The sequence below is a fragment of the Patiria miniata genome, unplaced genomic scaffold, assembly GCF_015706575.1.
Source record: "Patiria miniata isolate m_02_andy unplaced genomic scaffold, ASM1570657v1 HiC_scaffold_7, whole genome shotgun sequence".
Lineage (NCBI taxonomy): Eukaryota > Metazoa > Echinodermata > Asteroidea > Valvatida > Asterinidae > Patiria > Patiria miniata.
Window position 1 is genome coordinate 46016679 of NW_024037074.1, and position 18716 is coordinate 46035394.

At 41.7% G+C, this 18716-nt stretch overlaps 1 protein-coding gene across 3 annotated transcripts in view; it reads right to left on the reverse strand.

The window, feature by feature from the left end:
- The window catches only part of LOC119745560 (PDF receptor-like), a 65018-nt gene that overhangs the window by 24511 nt on the left and 21791 nt on the right, over positions 1–18716 (reverse strand). For 2 of the 3 annotated variants that reach the window (XM_038222006.1, XM_038222004.1), the window contains exon 3: positions 8960–9087. In XM_038222006.1, the coding sequence (XP_038077934.1) occupies positions 8960–9020 (61 nt within the window). In that variant the 5' untranslated portion in view covers positions 9021–9087. Of the gene's footprint in view, positions 1–8959; positions 10007–18716 lie in introns of those variants that run through there. The other variant, XM_038222005.1, reaches the window with a different exon arrangement.

Consider the following 18716-nt stretch of genomic DNA (forward strand, 5'->3'; position numbering starts at 1 on the left):
ACAGCTTAGGGCTGTTGGAGTAGGGTTTCCGCGTGACCTTGACGGGATAACGCACCGTCTCTAAGACTCAAGATGCGGGGGACATCCGGCAGAATTACCGCCAAATCCTGCAAGATTTTACGCTTCCCGTAAACAGGGAAAAGTGCAAGACATAACGTGACTAGATAAGTAAAGTTCAGTGACATCTTCGTCAGTTTCAAACACCATGAAGGTTCTTCACAAAAGTCAGGCTCTTAATTTAGCATGTCTTCCAGAAACGTAATCTACAGCGATAAATTGGAACCGGGAGCAGGAAAAAACACCGTGTAAGTTTAGATCGATGTTAGTTATTAGCAAACATTGGTGCAAACAGCATTTATTGGGGGTGTAAATCTATTTATAACATTTCGCAATACTACTGGCTCTGATAGCGTATTTGTTACGATTTGGTTATGTAAAGGTTGTTTTGTCAGCATAAAATGTGCCAATAAAAATGCAATTTGAAAACATCAGTACAAACAATTGTCCACTTGTTAAAAAAACAATCAGGCCTGTTTTTGCCCAAGGGTAGGTATTTAAAATTGTTTAATGGTTATTTAAATGGTTGTTGTCAGTTCACCTACATCGGTTAATAGGCCTATTCTGGTGCCCATTTTAGTTTAATTTTAAATTTAATTTCTACTTTTTTTCTTTAGGTGGGTCGTTATAGATAGAGCTCAATCCCACACATATCTATCTTTAACCTTCTCACAGAGCGTGAATTCCTCTGGTTCCAACCCGGCGATTTCCGGCCAATCATCTGCCCCAAATACGGTAGCTGCCACCGTCGCACGGAAAGAACACATTTCCCCTCAAAAACGTTAGAGCTTCCCTCTCGCCATTACGATCTCGACCACTCCGCTGGCGGGCCGGACTCTAAAGTGCTCACGGAAATGAAAAGCTTTCAACCAATTTATCAAGGCGAAATCGTCCGCAGCCTCAATAGCCCGCTTCCACGGAAGAGAGATAAAGATGACAAGTAATAGTAGGATGAGACGCAGTAACGGAGGCTTTGCAAACTGTTGATAAAATTACCGATTTTCGTGTATAAGATTGAAAGCGAAGATGCACGGACTAGACCCTTGAGTCGAGGTCTTACGATGGGAATTTTATCAAATGATGAATCTGCTCATTTAGGTTTGATAGGAAGAAACCTTTTCCAAGGGTAAAAAACTTCTGGAAGATGATTTGATTTTTGAAATGGAATTTCCATTTTTATCGACGTTTTAAGTCATTCGGAAATGTTATTTTAGGCCCACGCACAACTCAGGAAATCAATGTAAGATCCCGACTTCCACAATACAACAAATATTTAATTACCAACTCAATTCATTTAAGCCTTCGAGCTGCAGAAGCTTGGAAACCGAGCCAACATTGACTCAAGCAAAATACTCAAGCGCCAAAAGCAAACAGCGAGTTGTCAGACGTAAGTCGTTGGATACCCAACTCTTGCTGTGATCCGAGTCTGAATCAAGCACGACCTTCCGGGTATTTGTTTTTCGGTAATGGAGAAGGTATTACGTTTCACAGGAACTGTTGTCCCACGAGTGAAATTTTGTTCAAGGGAGTGATTAACACAGTGGAATTGAAATCAAAGTTTACTTAATATTACTGAAGCAAACTTGTCGCCGATATTTGATACTTTCATCACTTACACGCGTATGTTCTCTAATCAAATCTCACTGTAAAAAACATCATTCCACTGGCACATTTGCATGAGCTTGCCCAACAGTGCTATCTCATTGACATCATGTAGTTTCTACATTGGATGGTTTGTTTGTTGTTTTATTTACAACTCGCTGCGATTTTTCAACAGTCAAAATCTTAAAGGGGCATTGCGGACTGCAATTCCCAAAAATTGTATGTTTTGGATTGTTTACTTATCCTATTTCAAATGTCGGGTTGGAAAGAAACTAACCTAATATCTTACCGTTCCCGAGAAAAGACGAACAACCCGGTTGTTTACTTCTGACGCGGCGGACATGTTGTGGCATACGCATACGCATTTCCAGCCGTGTCCATTCAATTTACGGCAAACGCTAAGTGTGTGAAACCTAATACACACAGCACGAATACACAAATGATGTCTCGCGCACGTCCGCAGAATGCGAAGCACTCTGCGGCAGGAATCACAACTAGCAATCAAAGTACAGCTCGATTTTTTCACCCCCGAAATTCGTTTTCGAATGGTTCTCGCACGAATAACATAAAAACGCCCGATTTTTTAAGGACGGTGGTCTGGAGACGTGTATATCCTACTTTTAAATGCACTTTCCAATCAACATCATTTCATTTTCAGGGCGTAAAGCCCCTTAAATATTGGGCTACCATAGAAGGTCTTTGTAAACTATAGAAAGAAGCATTGTAAGAACCTCGAACGCGGTACCGTATTCAATCAAAGCATCAGGTAATTAATTCAGTGTTTACAAACGAGGAAAGAAATTCCGCATGTTTGCGATTGATGAAAGGTCATGTTGTATTAGCGCGTGACGATGCGAGGCGTTTCACACATTTCGAGTGGCGTATTAATTCAGCAGAAATCGATGCTGGAAAAAAATACATCTCATAAAATATTCATCAGTATTGACCGGTTTTTTTGTTCGGGTTCATCTCCTACAACGGACCTTGGATTCTTGGTGATGATTGGATAAGGAAAAAAGGAGGACGACAAAGAAGGAAGAGAGGTCACCTGACAAGAAGCGGTCAACATGATAAAATGAGAAAAGAATATGTCACCACGAAATGAGCTTAACTCTAACCACCCCAGTGCTACAAAATACTACTGAGGAGTAATCTGTAGTATGAAATTCTTTCCCGAGTGTGCACAGCACATGTAGTATTCTGTGGTATTTGGTACTTGACCCCCAAACAGCCCTTTGGCGGTTAGGGTTAAAGTCGGTAATTGCCATTTTGCAGTACAGTGGGGCAATATCTATAAGAAACGTTTTACCTTTCTCAAACTGTTTTTGTTCTGTCAAACATCTTTATGACCTTTTTCTTCCCGTCTAATTTAAGTTGACTGTTCATTCACTGTAACACAAACTTAACTGCATGATTTTTAAATGCCATTTTCTCAAGAATAAGTTTTACCGTGTTGTTGTTTTTTTGTTTCTCATATGCCGTGGTTTTTTTGTATATAATTTGTAGTTAAAGATTACCTAAAGGTTACTCATTATATACCATACGAAATCTCTTGTTCTGCAAAATCCAGATATATAAATATCTAAATTCTTAAAAAGTCCGATTTCAGCTCATTTTAGTCACATATGTAAAGATTTGGAAATTATTAAAACAGATTAACAATTCTGGAGAAAACATATAACTGAATGATTCAATTCGTTGGAAAAACCAATGAAAAAGGAATTTCTAGGCAATGTTCTGTTGAATATGAGTTATTCCTATGGGTAATACCAATAGCCACTGTTAACAACAAAAAAAGAAGTCGGCAGTGATTTCTTTTAATAACTGAGAAGAATCGTTTGACATCGAAATAAAATACACTTTTGTTTCGGGAATTGAAAGACCGTTTGTTTTACCGTCCATGATCATTTGAACACGGACTTCACACACCAGAAAGTAAACTATAATAGTGCCGTCGCTTTCCGAGTCTTCAGCCGCTTTTTTAAGACTCTGTCAAACAGGAGAGGTCGTGTGCAAAGCTCTGTACAAATAAACCTCCGCGCGGGTCTGTTTTCGCGGCTGAATGTAAGACTAAGTCAACAACCTACTTAGACAAGCGAGGCCGGCTTCGCTGTGCCATTGATGAGGCGTTAGTTGAAGGTGATACACAGCTATCGGCATGTCATCGAGAAAGGTAGATCTTCGCTCAAAGGCAGGTGGAAACAGGACGTTCACCTTTTGTACCAAATACGATGACGTCAGCCAGCCAAAGGACCAACAATTGGAAATTGTTAAGTTGATCATGGAGGAATTATTCCTCCATGGGTTGATATTGTTAGGTGTACTTTTAAAATCAAGGTAACTGTGCCACAACATTTGGGCCAATCGCATTGTAGGCATATCCAGTTCCACCAATCAAATTTAGACGGGATAACTTTGACCAATCAAAGTGTGAACAACGGTCAAAACAAGAGTTATTAATTCCTTTAGATTAACACTTAAAAATCACACTGGCACAATGAAGCCAACTTCGAAGAAACTTTTTGGTCACTTCATCCCAGAATTGCTTCTAAAATGTTCATGTGATTGATGGCTTGGGTTCAGGATCACAGTATCATTCGGCTCCGTATAGTTTTAATTTTCAGCATCTAAGATGAGTCCACATCACGATGACATTGACGGATGAGATGCAAGCAATTACAATTCAGTCCGGAATCTTTGGTTTCACGGGGTCGGGGCTTGCTTCGCCAGGCTGACGCCGGGAGGATACCGAGCAGAGGAGACAGAACACCGGCAAGACGACCCGGGACAACCGCTACATCCGTCTCCGTCCTTCGGTCATCTTGTGAAGTTCAGGAGACTCTACGACATCTCGAGAATGACAAGACTGTACTCGATACAGAAACAGACATATCCTACGCAGACACTCGAAACGGGGGGTTGAGCTGTAACTTGTTGATCTTGGGGTTTTGCCTTTCGCGAAAACACGTACGGCTACTCTGAATCACCATTAGTGAGCCTCAACTTCATACAGAAACAGACATCCCTGGGGGACACTTGAAACGGGGTTTACGTTGTAACCTCTGTTGATCCTGGGGTTTTGCCTTTCGCGAAAACACGTTTAGCCCTCCGGCTATTTATATGGATCACTATTAGCGCGGTGAGTGAGTATCGATTATTTGTCATCATGTGTACCTATCTCGACGATCCGAGGTATCGGTCGAGTACAACCCATCGGTACGGTAGTTGACTGACCTTCGATTTGCAATCGTCAAAATGTCGAATTTTACTGTGAGTGGAGGAAGAAAGCGAATACGACAACCGTTTCGTATTACTTAAAACAGGCTAATACTACTTGTCAAATGGAAATCTATTCAACTATTTTTTCCCCAAATTCACATTCAGGAATTCAATATTTAGAAATGCAATAGTAATGACTCTAGGAGCGCTAAACAGCCATACTAGATTACATCGAGATATACAAATGAGGACTTGAATCGCATGTACGCTGGGTAAATGTCTTTGGGATAAATTTAGATATATGTCGATATAAACATAAAGGCCTTCAAAGGGAAACTTTTGTGTTATAATTTGAAAAAAAAAATATGTTCGTTTCCTGCCAGCTTCGTGGAAATATATGAACATCTGTTTAGTAATTTCAAAACCAAAAAAACTTGAGTATGATTCTGCCGGACGTAATACAGGGGAAGATAGCCCGGGGAGTCTTAAAATGCATTGACGATTTCAACTATTTTGTTCTGTTAAGTTGAAGGTAATATTGCTATAAAAAAAGGTCCTCTAAATTCCGCTGTTATTTGCCTGTATTCTAAGAGGGACATAACAAAACAATCTGACTCTCATTTCGATAATTAAGGCTTGAGCCTGTTTAATGCATTGACGCCTTATAAATCAACCACGGCAATTATCTGATAATTAAGACAACCTCTTGTTTCAATACAAACAATTCTGAACTTCGCTTGCTACACCGACCTCACCAATCAAAAAATGACCTGATGCAAATATTTTGCCTCGACAACACGAGGTCAGGTCAGCTTTCGTGTGAAATTGGTTCCGCCTCATTGGAAGGTGACGCTATAGGATGTGGACTTGTTGACATTTGGAATGCACCTGCGAGCAGGATCACCTTCAAATGACAAGAGCCTCGATTGGTTAAGTCGTTTTTAATCCTTCCACTGATTGGCCATTGTGGTAGCTAGTCCCTTGTTAGGTTGTTGCTGATTGGTCATAGAAATCGTTGAGTGGTATTTACGTAAGGTTTGACGCAATATAATTTGACCTTGTAGCCGACAAACCCTGTGCAAGGCGTTCTCTGATTGGCTAAAATTGTGACCCCCTCCAAGTTTTTACCACTTCTTTGAAAACAACAGAACAAACAAATCTGGCAATAATCAGTATTAATCTGATTGAAATCGCCACGCAGAAAGTAATTGACGAAAAAAATCCGTTCAGATTATTATGTCCGGTAGTTGCACGAGGCACGTGCATCGTATCAAAGTAAACTGCGCATAGGATTGTGAGGCGTTCGCTTCAAGTATGCTTTCTGCTTGGAGAAAATAATGGTCTTATTCATGGAGCAGTTTCTCAATCAACGTCCCCTTGGTCGACCTATTTTCACCCAAGGTTTTAATCAGAGTAACAGTGCCGCATGCGAGGCACACAAAATTAAATTCCGGTCACATTTTACGCGAGTGGGATCAAGACATCGCGCGTTAAATGCGAACTGAACCCTGGATATTGGTAAAACATGACCCGAATAAAAGGGCTCACAGGCCTAGGTCCGTCACTTATCACACAACAACAACAAAAAAAGGCAAAGTCACAGAGGAGGATTTTACGCAATATCTTCGTCACATATTTTTGGTTAGATAATTACTTGTTTCCATTTGTTTTTGATTATGTCTTGTATTTGTTAATGGCTCCCATTCGGTTCCTTTTATTGGTTTTATCTTTATTGTATAAGTTTGTTTTGTTTTCTGGTCCTATTTATTTAATCACTTTGAGTTTTTGTTTTATGTGTTCCCTTTTAATTGCACATTGTAATTTCATGTAGTTTTGGGTCGAATAATTGATAGTAATTAGAAGAAAAACAATGTACTGTGCAATCTGTAGTGTCAAACCAATACGGTGTGATATTCGTAATTGACCACTCGGAAGTATATCTCCTTAGAAAGGATGTCCGTGATAATAATTGCTCCCTGGTAGAACCACTTGTGTTTATGGTACATTGCTAGTGAATTGACCGCCCATTAAGATCTGTATGAGGGATGACACGTAAGACTAAATTTAGGCCTGGCGATTGCTTATACATCAAGAACAGATACACGAAACTATAGTGTAGGCGGTCTAGTCGAAATGAGTCGAGAAAAGGCTTGAAGACTTCGTTTCCCCTTGCCTCGCTTTTGCCTCCAAACAATCTCATCTACAATAAGAGTTTCTGACAGCTTGCCTTTTTCATAAGAATCATGAACGAGGGATCGAAAAGGTATAGCCTAACAAGGACCGTTATAACTGCAATTCTGCGGGCAATTGCTATTCCGATACCGTGCGCGAGGCAGGTGTGCCTGGGGGACTTCTTCCCGTCATACCCCTGGCGATGATCTAGGATTTTAATCACCCAATCAACCATCAAGGTCGCCGGAGAGACGTCTTCATCAATCCTGTCGCGACTCATTATGGCTGGTCTCGGCAATTATTATAGACCTGACTATAGATGGGGAGTATTGTGGATAAGGGTTAGACTCGATACAAGCCTAAAGTGTCAAATCTGAGGCTGTGGGCTCTTTACACGTTTGGGTTGAAGGTGCACTGGCAGCGTTAGCAATATAAATCGTTATATAAATGGCAATACAAATGGTAAATAGTAATATATCTTACTCACGAGGAAGCAATTTTTGATCGTGTTCCCTGAATCTATTTTATAAATTGTAAACTGTTGAGTGGGATGGTGCCAGACTATTTTACCATCGGAGTGCGTGCCAAGCCTCACTTTTCGTTTTAATGTGGCTCAAAATATTAGGGTATGTTTAATCACAAATTTTAAATTATGAGAGCAGACTGGTATTAATGAACTTTTATTTCATTGCTTTCATTTCTACCCGCAAGTTCCAAAAATGAAGACTTTACCTCGCTTCAATTTAATATGGCCGACACGTGAATAAACTCTATGATACTAGTTACGACGCCAGACAGATATTTTCTTTGCTCTTAAAGCCTGGCTTCTGTTCCAACAGGGTAATGTCATGCCCAACAGCAAGTTGTCATAACCACACAACTTTTTTTTCACTTTTTCAAATGGATATATCGCGTTTTTGGAAATAAATTCTTGTAAATATATTCAGGACAACCCTCGCTCCAGTCCCGCAGAAAGTGTATCTGCCCGTAACTAGACCACACTTTGTATTAAACGAATCGAGTAACTGTGACAAGAAACCGCCCGCGGGATATTTTCGCGCGGTTCACACGCGCACGCGGCTATTACACGCGAGCCGTTTTCGCTCCACGCGCGAGATATTATGGTAACTTTAGCAGGGTAACCTGATCATAACTGTAGCGAGGGACATGCCCCGTGGGGTGTTGTCGCACGACCATGTCAAGTATATACTGACACACTGAATATTGGCGCGACATCAGCCACCGTGTGGCCTCAAGTCGTCACACCGGTTCTTTCCTTTCCTTGTCCCGGCCCAGAAATCTGCTCCAGCCCCCCTGGCCCTTTTCACACTGAGCCGCGGCGAAGCAATAACCATCTGGGCATGAAAGTGTCAGGCGCGAGAAATGTAAACCGCTGTAGTCGGTCTGATGTGAAAATCGAAGTAATGGAAGGGACACAGCTAGCAATGTTTGCACTGTCTTCTAACGTTGCTACAGGTGTGCACATTATAATCATGCTTATTAAGTTCTGCTCGCAAGAAACGGGCAAAGCGAGCACTTTCTACATTTCATCCATCGATTTAAGATCAAGTGTGTCGAAATAAAATACATCAGCTGTTTTACTATATTATCTAAAGAAGACCAACCAATTCTTCTGTGGATTTATCAACTTTAAACTAATCAAATTATTATATAGAGTACAGTATTCCTCCATGATAATATAGAGACCAAGAGAATTGTTCAACTTCGACAGAACGTGATGACTGTCAAAAAACTGAGAGCCGAGTAATTCAATCATAGAAAAAGGAACATCAGATTCTATCCACGATCTCAAAGTAAAATTTGGATAAGCTACCATTAAAGGAGTTTCGGACCCTTAGCAGCCCCGTTTTTGCATCCTGTAATCACAAAAAAAAAATGAGGTACTTACCATGATCTCTTGAGATGTACTGCTGGAAGAGACTATCGCAGGCGTCCTCCCCACGAACCATCTTGGCAGCCGTCCTCAAGCCTAATCTCTCAACATCTGGAGGAGAAGTCCAGTATTCCAATGGCTATCTGCGTGAACAACAAAGTACAAACCAGAGAGATACTCAGAACGGGTTACTTTTGCCTGAGTAACTTGAACTCCGCTCCAGCGAGCGGCGTTAACAAGTCCTGATGCCGTTAGATACACGTGGCGCTGTGTAAGCACTGCCCCGCATCAGTGACCGAATCAGCGAATCTACGGGGCCAGATAGCTATCACAGGCCTATTAAAGGCACCGGATGGCTGCAGACGATCTCTACAATAATGAGCGTTGCGCTGAGGATTATGGGATGTATCATCTCCGAAACTGCGCGCGCGCCTCGGCAAATAGTTGGCGGGGCCGATCCATCCATCACGAGCGGTCGCACGAGGCGCGCACGGATGCCAGCACTCCAACCTCGTGTCTGTTACAGATCGCCTTCCCGTGTTTCTATTCCGCTCGGGATGAGAGGGTGTGATGTGGAGAACATTGATGGGGGAGATTGCCAGGTTTCACAAGCGGTCACTTGAAGCTGTTTCCCCGAGGGGGCTGACGGGGCGATTATCTAACGGGTTGTCGAGCAAGCAAGTACTCCAGGAGCTGGACGGGCCGGTAAACGGTCGCTCTGCTGGAGTGACAACCGGTACAAAAAGGTCACCGGGGTGGTAAAGCACTTTTAGCGTTCTTGGACTGTGACATCGGTGAAATCGAACCCCACTTAGATATTGTCGACTTGACATGGGTCCCTACAAACTGAATTAAAAACTTTACAAGTGTGTTCTTTTATTCTTCCAAAAACTTCTAAATTACACGTGCGGTTTCAAAAAAAAACCGTGAGCAGCCCAAATGTTCCTTAATAGTTAATTCACGAAATTATTTTAACGCTTGCTTCTAAATGTATCGATTTCCAATAACAAAACACCACAATAACATCAATAAGCCATTTGCGAGTGACCTATACCCTTTGGGATTTAAATTTGAAAAGCATCTGGTACACTGACTTGCTCAGAATGCTTTGCACATTTTAGCTTTGATTTCTCCAGACCAAAGACACTGTTGCTAAATACATGATTCGGGGCAAGCTCTTGCATAGTCACGTAAGAGACGCTCAGCACCAATACATTGTTCACAATGGGTGAGAATGGCACAAAGACACCAGACCATGCCGGAGCTGGGGGTTGCCAGTGTAAGGCTTGCCCCGAATCACGTGATATAGTAACAGTCTCTTTGGTCTGGAGAATGCAAAGTTAAAACGTGCAAGGCATTGGATTAAGTCAGCGGTCCAGATTTTATTCAGATTTAACTCGCAAATGGCTTATTCCCCTCCAAGTTATTTTGTTTACTTTTAATTAAACTTTTATTTAACTTTAACACCAACAAGCACTTCCACAGTTTTCATTTGACAAACATTCCTTGACAATTATCGCTGCATCCAACACCATATCAAAAATTCACACAATCTATGTAGCACCAGCACTTCACCTATTGAGTTTAAAACTTTTTAAGTGGGAAAAATAAGGCATTTCCTTGAATTGATCCATTATGATACATAAATAGTCATCCTTGAGAGTCTCAAAGTGAACCAAAAGTAATATTTTTTCATATTTTTAGCACATGTTCCTGTACTCAGCTGAACACGCTGGAAACTCATTCCACTTGATCGATGTCCATGTAATCCACAGGGAGATCATATTTTTCCACTGACGGTCAGACTTCGTAATCTCGTTCGTCAACACCGGATTGACGGCGGGAAAACCCACCAATGTATCTTTGAACAACTGGCCAACATTCGTCAATCCAAAACACAGGTGAGTGAAAGGGCTAATAAGACTGTTTAAAGGGTCCACGATATGAATTTTTCATAGGAACGCACTTTCTGCAACTTTCTACTCCTGTTAAATGTATGAAAACTATTTGACATCCCTTTGTGGTTAATTTATTGAAAAGTGCACTTCTTATTAAATATTTAAAATATAGAGGGTATGCACAACCGCTTTCCCACGGTAAACTTATATGAAGATTTGACCTCAGTGAGGTCAATTTGTGCATCTCTCTATAGCCTCTAATGACGTCATATGCATGGACCTTATTCCATGCTTTCCCGAACAACTGCGGGCGCTGTTGCTGTGTTAAAATAGCTGTAACATTGAGGTTTCTACATGGAAAGAAATCACACTTTTGCTCATGAATATGGAAATTCACATTAGCATAAAAACCACAAGGCACCAAAATGTCCTATAAAATGCCTACACAAAAATTGAAAATAACATTAATTTGGACACAAAGGTGCATTTTCAATGACTGCATTAAAACAAAATACATTGCATAACCCTTTAAACGCAAAGTATCCATTTTTCTAAGCAGAATATAAAAATGAGGACACACTTTTTTTTTCGTTTTCAAGGCCTTTACTGTGACGTCACAACAATCACTCCCAGGATTATTTGTTTGAAATCAGGATGCAAACTGCTGCTCCTTTCAGCAGTTTATGAAATTTGTTCAACAACAAATTGTAAAAGTTTTAAATATTAAAAGTATAAAAGTGCTGCCGTCAACACAAACTGTGAAAAACAAATGAATCTGTAAAAGGCCAGATAAGCTGTTTCCTGTGACGGCTGCGATACAGTTCCAGTAACTCTCCGATTTATTGGTCTCACTAAGACAAAACAAATTGAATTTAAGCTAGGAAAAGAAACAACACCAAGCGCAATAAGTCCTAACGAAACACACGCTCATTCGCTTAGTCTTCACTGCCACGCGGCATGCCACTGGCTTTCTCAAAATAGCTCGGCCAAATTACAAGAGGAAAGGTTTCAATTCGGCTGTGGAGATTTGGCCAAGAAATTGGTGCTTTTAACCGGGGAGCGCCGGGCGAATCGTGTTTACTGGGAATAAATTTCGCCACTTCAAGCGTCCGGCGTGATAATTGAAGCTGCGGTGTTTTTTGTCTTTGGTTCCGTAACGCCAGGGGCGGTGCATTCCTCGCTGCACACTGAGAGAAGAAAGACATGAGCCGCTCGACTCAGCTACTGAACCTGTTCCACGCGGTAATTTGCAGCAGCGAGGCAAGCCTTGGCCCGACGTGGGAAGATTTGCCCGTCCTGACGGGCCGATGACAGGCCGATTGCCGCTCTCCACTCTCCCATCTGTCCTGACTCCCTCGGAGTCCGGAGAGTTCAACCAGGTCCCTAGATTTCTCGCAGGCTTTTTAATTTTTTATCACTGATGCGATCTTGCCGCATGCTCGCCCTCCAGCGCCTTACCACTTAGCCCGTGATGAGCAGGGAAGAAATGAGATCGTCTCAGTCAGTCATGATGGGTAATACATGGTACTGCTAAAGTTTAGTGTGACTTGTTTCTTAATTCAGTAACTCGGATACGCTTGGTTTAATCCGCCGCACGTCCTTCAACGCCCGCAGTATCTGTCTTGTCAACACGAAATTCTTTAGCGGACACTTAAGGCAACGTTAACCTATATCGTTCTTCTTCCCCTGAAATTGGAAGCAAAAATGCGTCTCTTCTCTAAATGTTGTTAATTTAGTTGGAGATCGTTAAAACGTGGTCTGTCGGTCAGCGGCTGTTTTGCCCAAATTTGATGATTCATATTTCTACTTTGAACGTAAACGGTAACCAAGTCAGGCGTTTTTTTCCAGTGAATTACTGAATCAGAATCAACGAAGCATTCAGCATTCAGCCGCTAAGACGCTACAACACAATCAGGGTTTACGGGATCGAATGCTCTGCGGAGATATTTTCCGCAATATCAGGACCCGTGCAATTATGAACGCTCTAGCAAGTCCTGTTTTATGGTCTAGCTCGTAAAATAGGTGATGTTATTCCAGGTGAAGTTATTTTGGGTGCTGTTATTATGTTTGGCTTGACCAGTATATCAGTATTGTCACTTTGCGACACTCCGCAAGTCGACAATACAGCATAACATGATGAAGAGCGACATTACAAGTCTAAAGCAATAGTTTTGCAGCTGGCTATACGGTATATTTTCCTGAAAGCAAGGCCTCCAAGAAGAGTACACACTCGGGTTGAATTGTCCCGTATTTCGATGAAATTAACGAAGACAAATTGGGGTATGGAGAGGAATGAATGATAAACTTAACTTGCACTTTTTGAGCATTGTCTTGTATAGAAGGAAATAATATAACTTGATATACCCACATCATCGCTGAACATTCAAATTGCTTAAAAGAAAACTTGATAAGTCAATCTTTATCTATGCTTAATAAATATTATTTTATAGAATTAATTAAAATTTGAGAATGTAACATCAGTGTTATATTCGTTCCGATTACTTTCGCAACAAAGAAGCGACTATTTTGAAGGACGACAGTCATACGCAACTCTATAATGTCAATACCCTAGAGCGCCCTCGCTCGAGCGTGCATAACACCATTATCCTTGCCGCGTCTACTGCTCGGGTAATCTGATCGGTTTAGAGGCAAGGTCGCTCGTCATCGTCTCCAGCCGCAGATTGGGCCCGATCTGCCGGCTTCCCGTCGCTCGGGTTGTCAGTTCAAGACCTGACTGCATGGACGCAAGACATATGAACAGATTAGTAGAAGTGACAGACCAACAAGATTTTTTGTGCAGTCAACAGCAGCAATTCGACCGCAGTAGGAGTAGATAGAGCTGGCAATCTTAGCTGTAGTTTATGCATTTTGGTACGCGCTGTTAAACTCGCACCCTTTACGAAAGTATCGCAGACAAGCCATCTTTCTGTTTTAAGTGTTAGATGCAAACAACATTCAGTAGTGAAATCAAGTGAAAGACTGCAAGCCAATCTCAGAACATTCGATACCTGTTCATGGACAGAGCGGGTAAATGGCTTTTTTACCTTGGTCGCTAGCAAACACATCCGAGAACAGACGGGTGATTGGTAACGAGTTTGGTGCCCATGTCATCGATTTCATACAATTCACCTGCCACTCTGCAGATAATAGCCGGCTACAGCGAAGAATATTACTGTAGTTGAAACATGATTGGTAGACGCCTCGCACTTGTAAGAAGTTTTTAAAACGGATCATACTTTGAACCATCAACAAGTTTCAACACACAATGAAAAGGCCGTGTTGAACATTTTCATATTTCCTTGACCTAAGTGAAAACCTTGGAGAGCAGTCGCTAACCTTATAAAGCAACCGACCGCTAAATTTTAGGACCAATTTGGGCACTGGACGTCGTCGGCTGAATCAATTTGACGGCATAAGTGATTCGGTTGTCTGACAACTCAAGCATGCCTACGCTGACGTTCAACAAGGTCGCTGGAAACGTCAAATGGCACCGCAAGAAAAGTGATCAATTTTGTTCAGACAAAAGTGTTTTTTTTTTCTCCTTCAGAGCAACATTAGATTCTATCCTAATAGATTTAACAGGCGACTGGCTCACTGTGTAGAAGCCTGCTGTTATACCTTTGCTCTGTGGTGTGCGACAGTACTGACATTGTCAGTACAGTTTTAAATAATGTTTAATTACTCCGTCTCTTTTTCGTCAAAAAAATTGCGTACTCCACAAGTTCCCTATCCCGACATAGCTAAAAAGCATCGTGAGTGCCTATTTAATCTTGGTTGAATCGACAACGAATTTCTGAGGCAAAGATCAGACCCAGGCCAACTCCCATTTGTATTGTAATTTTAATGGTTTGTAAGTATACATAGCTGTTCTTATCACAAAGCAATCATTGTCACTAGGTCAAGTCTTGAAGCCGGGAAACAGGTAGTCTTCATCCTTTTTAGATATATACATGTAGCCGAATGCTTTAGTGTTGGGGGTGTGGCCAGGCAAAAACCAGGGAAATAAAACTCGAACTTTTTCGCACGGATACTGACGATATACAGAGTAATCTGGGCATGTATACACTTTTTGGCTTGAAATTGTTTTCTTGAGCAAAGAGGGCCTCTATCCATCTATTCAGACACTATCAGAAGTGATTGTGTTCACCAAAACGCCCAGTGAAGGGATTGTGTTAGACCATAACACCCATGCACCATCATACTGAAAAGTTCAGTATACTGTGATAGTACAACTAAAATAAAAACGATGGCGCCTCGCAGGGGAAACCCGCCACTCGGAAGTTTTAATTAGAGGTTTGGATTGGTTGGGATCCATAAAAGCGTGCAGTCAAACTGTCAAACTCTAGTCCCGTATCAAATAAAAATCGTAGCCAAACAATACCTCAAATGAATTTGTTTCCGTGCATGCATTACAATGGTTTAACACAATTACCTTCAAATATGATGTTTGAGGTAGCCGAACTAATTAACCTCTCACATATTGTCCGTGCGCGACAGCGGACGTTTTCAAACTAAGTACAAGTAAGTCAAGTAGGTACTGAAATGTGTTTAGTTTTCCCATACGTAGTTTTAAAGCCGATCTTATGGCCATCATTTCCCCCAATTCTTGGTCTAACAGGAACGTTTGATATCTCCATTCAACGGAAAATTGGACTGCCTGCTGCACACAAAACATCCCTGCATTGGTTAACCGCTATAGCTGCGGGCTGAAAAATGACTCAATTCTACAAGTAGATCATTCCGAATGTTTTCCAATCATGGACTGACCCCGTTCTCGGCTCAGAAATAATATATCACATTGCTGTCCCCGAAGGAAAGTTACCTCTGCTGAAAACAGAAATGAAATCTGTGTCGAAATCTCAGGTTAACCAGATTGCATTCAAAGATTCCCGCAGTGGGAATATCGTCAAAACTGCAATCGCTACAGGGAACGTTGTAATTTCGTCGGAGCCACATTCCCGTTTCTCCCGAACGCACAGGTTGCAATAATTATTTGCTTACCTGGCCAAACCAGGGCTGAACTTTTTTTTCTTCTTTTTCCCGCGCAAATGAAATTACCCGCGGTAGCGGCAGTTCTAGGCCTGCGGGGAACGCGGTTGAAATTGTCAATATACTCATTATAGCCGACCACGGCGCAGTTGCGCAACACGCGGGAACGCGAGTGAGAAATGGCGCGAAAACGATTAATTAAGAACGCGCCGATGGCGGTTTTTTTTCTTTTTTTTGGTTTATCAAAATCAACGATCAGAGGATACGGTGCGGCGTTTCACCGAGCTGCGCGCCAGATCACAGGCGTTTCCGCCCAAATCGGTACAGCAACAGAACAAGGTGATCGAGCATTGAAAAACTACCTCAATACACCTGTGAAAAGGCGATTAGGTGTTACATTTTGTGTATAATGACAGGATTAAAGTCGGCACAAAAACTTTCAAATATTAGACACTGACACTTTCGAAACATTACTGTTTTAAAGGTTTGTATTTTTTACATGAACGGTCAATGTCTGAATAGAGCCGTGAAATGAATTTCACGGTTAAGCATCCTATATTAAAATATCCTACGCTGTATGTTTGTGTGTCGATGTCACGTTTTTGTAAAATGCCTAGGAGTGTGCGGAAGCCCGCAATGCAATGGTAAATGAAGATGTTTTCTTGTGATTATGCAGGTCCTATGCTACAATTTCACTGTCCCCTGAATTCAAGGTTGGCACGTGAATAAAAAAAATGTTTGTTTTGTTTTGACGCAAATTTCTTTCTTTGACACTTTGAATAGTGAAATATTACAACATTATCTCTGCGAAAACACTCCAACACATATCGCTATTAAGCCAAACATAACGTTGATGATTAAAAAAATGTGGCAAAATTGCTTCACCAAGGTTTACCACGGCCACTTGGGGTCAACATGCAAATTGAGGTCAAAGTAATACAGTGGTATATAACCCTTTAACCGTCGATCGTTCGAAATCGTACGATATGAATATGCATTTCGAAACCTTACAGTATAATGAACCCCTTCTCAAAAAATACGTAAATTAAAGGCTTTACGACTCCACACAGTGAGTGGGCACCGCGCGGAGCCAACTGGTAAATGAAGTTGTGGTACATGGGCCTTTTTAATTTACTTTTATTTGAAAATTGAATTCTTTTAACATCTTCAATGAATATGCCATCGTTTCATATGGGCATTATTACTGTGACGTTACTTAGGGGAAAAATCACTCCGAGGTATAGCAGGCATTTCTTTGAATGAAAACAAGAAAGTATTTTCCTTTTACGATTTCAACTTCTGTATCGACTGTCACAGCCGAATCCCAATACACAAATCCGTAGATTTCGGACTGAGTCCTAAATAGACTGGTACCTGCAGGCTTGCGTCTATCGATGATTTCACGAGTAGTGTCTCAAGGAACCGGACAAATCGATTCAATCCAGTGACAAAAAGGGAGACGCCGCTCGAATTCGGCGCAGACGATGCTGACGACCAGTCTACCTTGAAACAGAAGCACCCTAAGGCGCGTTTTGACAGCTTTGGCTTAAAATAGGTGGCAGAATTGGAAAAAGAGGCTGGCCTCCTTAGCTCCAAGGAAAGTGAGATGTACGACTGCTGGCAAGACAAGTCTGAGCCAGAACATTCTTCTTTTTTCCTAAGCCCGAGGAAGTTGGAGCAGACCGGTCAATCGCGGTTGGCGGAGGAGGGACAGTAGCGCTGTAATTAGGTTTCCTTCCATTCTCAAATCCTTGTTCTTTTTTTAACTGAATTTCGCTGCCCCACTTCGAAGTATCGCGTTGTTAGGCACTGGCGTATCTACCCTGGCATTTTCTACGAACTAATAAGATGATAAATTTGGACCGGTTGGGCCATTTCGAGGCCTTAATGATGTGAAATTCCGGTGTGACGTCGTTGGGGCCTGAAGATTTACGCATTTCCGGTGAACCAATGTCAAATTGTGATTTGTTTGTATATTTTTAGCGTTATTAGAAATCAGGCTGCAGTTAAACAAAAAACACGCCACGGTGCTATAGCAATAATTCATTATGATCCATTCGTATGACATGATCAGCCTTCAATCCGAACCTTAGTCCACGCCGTGGTTTCGATATCATTGTCTCGGTTAGGGAATGCTATCTTCAGTAGATAGCAAAGTTCTACTCTGTCCGCGTTCTACCTATCAACGCTGCGTAAATTGGTACGTTCCAAAACCGCGTTGGAAGTACACTGTGGGGTACTGACACCCAACACATAGCCCCCGGCCACGAGCTTAAACGACCCTAGCGCCGCCTATAAATACAACACTGCCTGCTCGCGTTTGTTTATGTCATTATTGGGGTACGTATACTATTTCCAGCCCCTGCTAGTTGTAACGTAACCGTACACACAGTTTTCACAGGCTTGGCTTTATTATATTTAACGGCCTTTGCTTGTCTGCGTGGTGTCAGATGACAGTTTTATTACTGGCAATAAAAGACGAGTGCGGTGATGTTTATATGTCTCAAGTGAATAATATTTCATCGTTTTGATAATCTGAACAGGGGTCTTATACCGTAGCATTTCTGTCTTCAGTAGTTATCAAGACGAAAGCAGATTCAGATTGAAATAATCTGAGCCCTTTTTAAGCTTTGGCATGAGCTTGTAAGTGTCACTTCGTGGTTGGTTGGTCGGTTGGTCGGTCGGTCGGTCGGTCAGTAGGTCTGTCCCCGGAACATTGACCAAAAAAGGGCCCCCTAAGTTTCCCATGAAATAAAAAACTACCAATTGACCAAAAATTTACGAAAATGCAATGCCGTCATCAGTAAATGCACTCTTGGCGACAGTTTTTGGAACACGCCCCTTTGTCTCGATCGATGCGCATGCGCGTCTATTTTGCATATGAA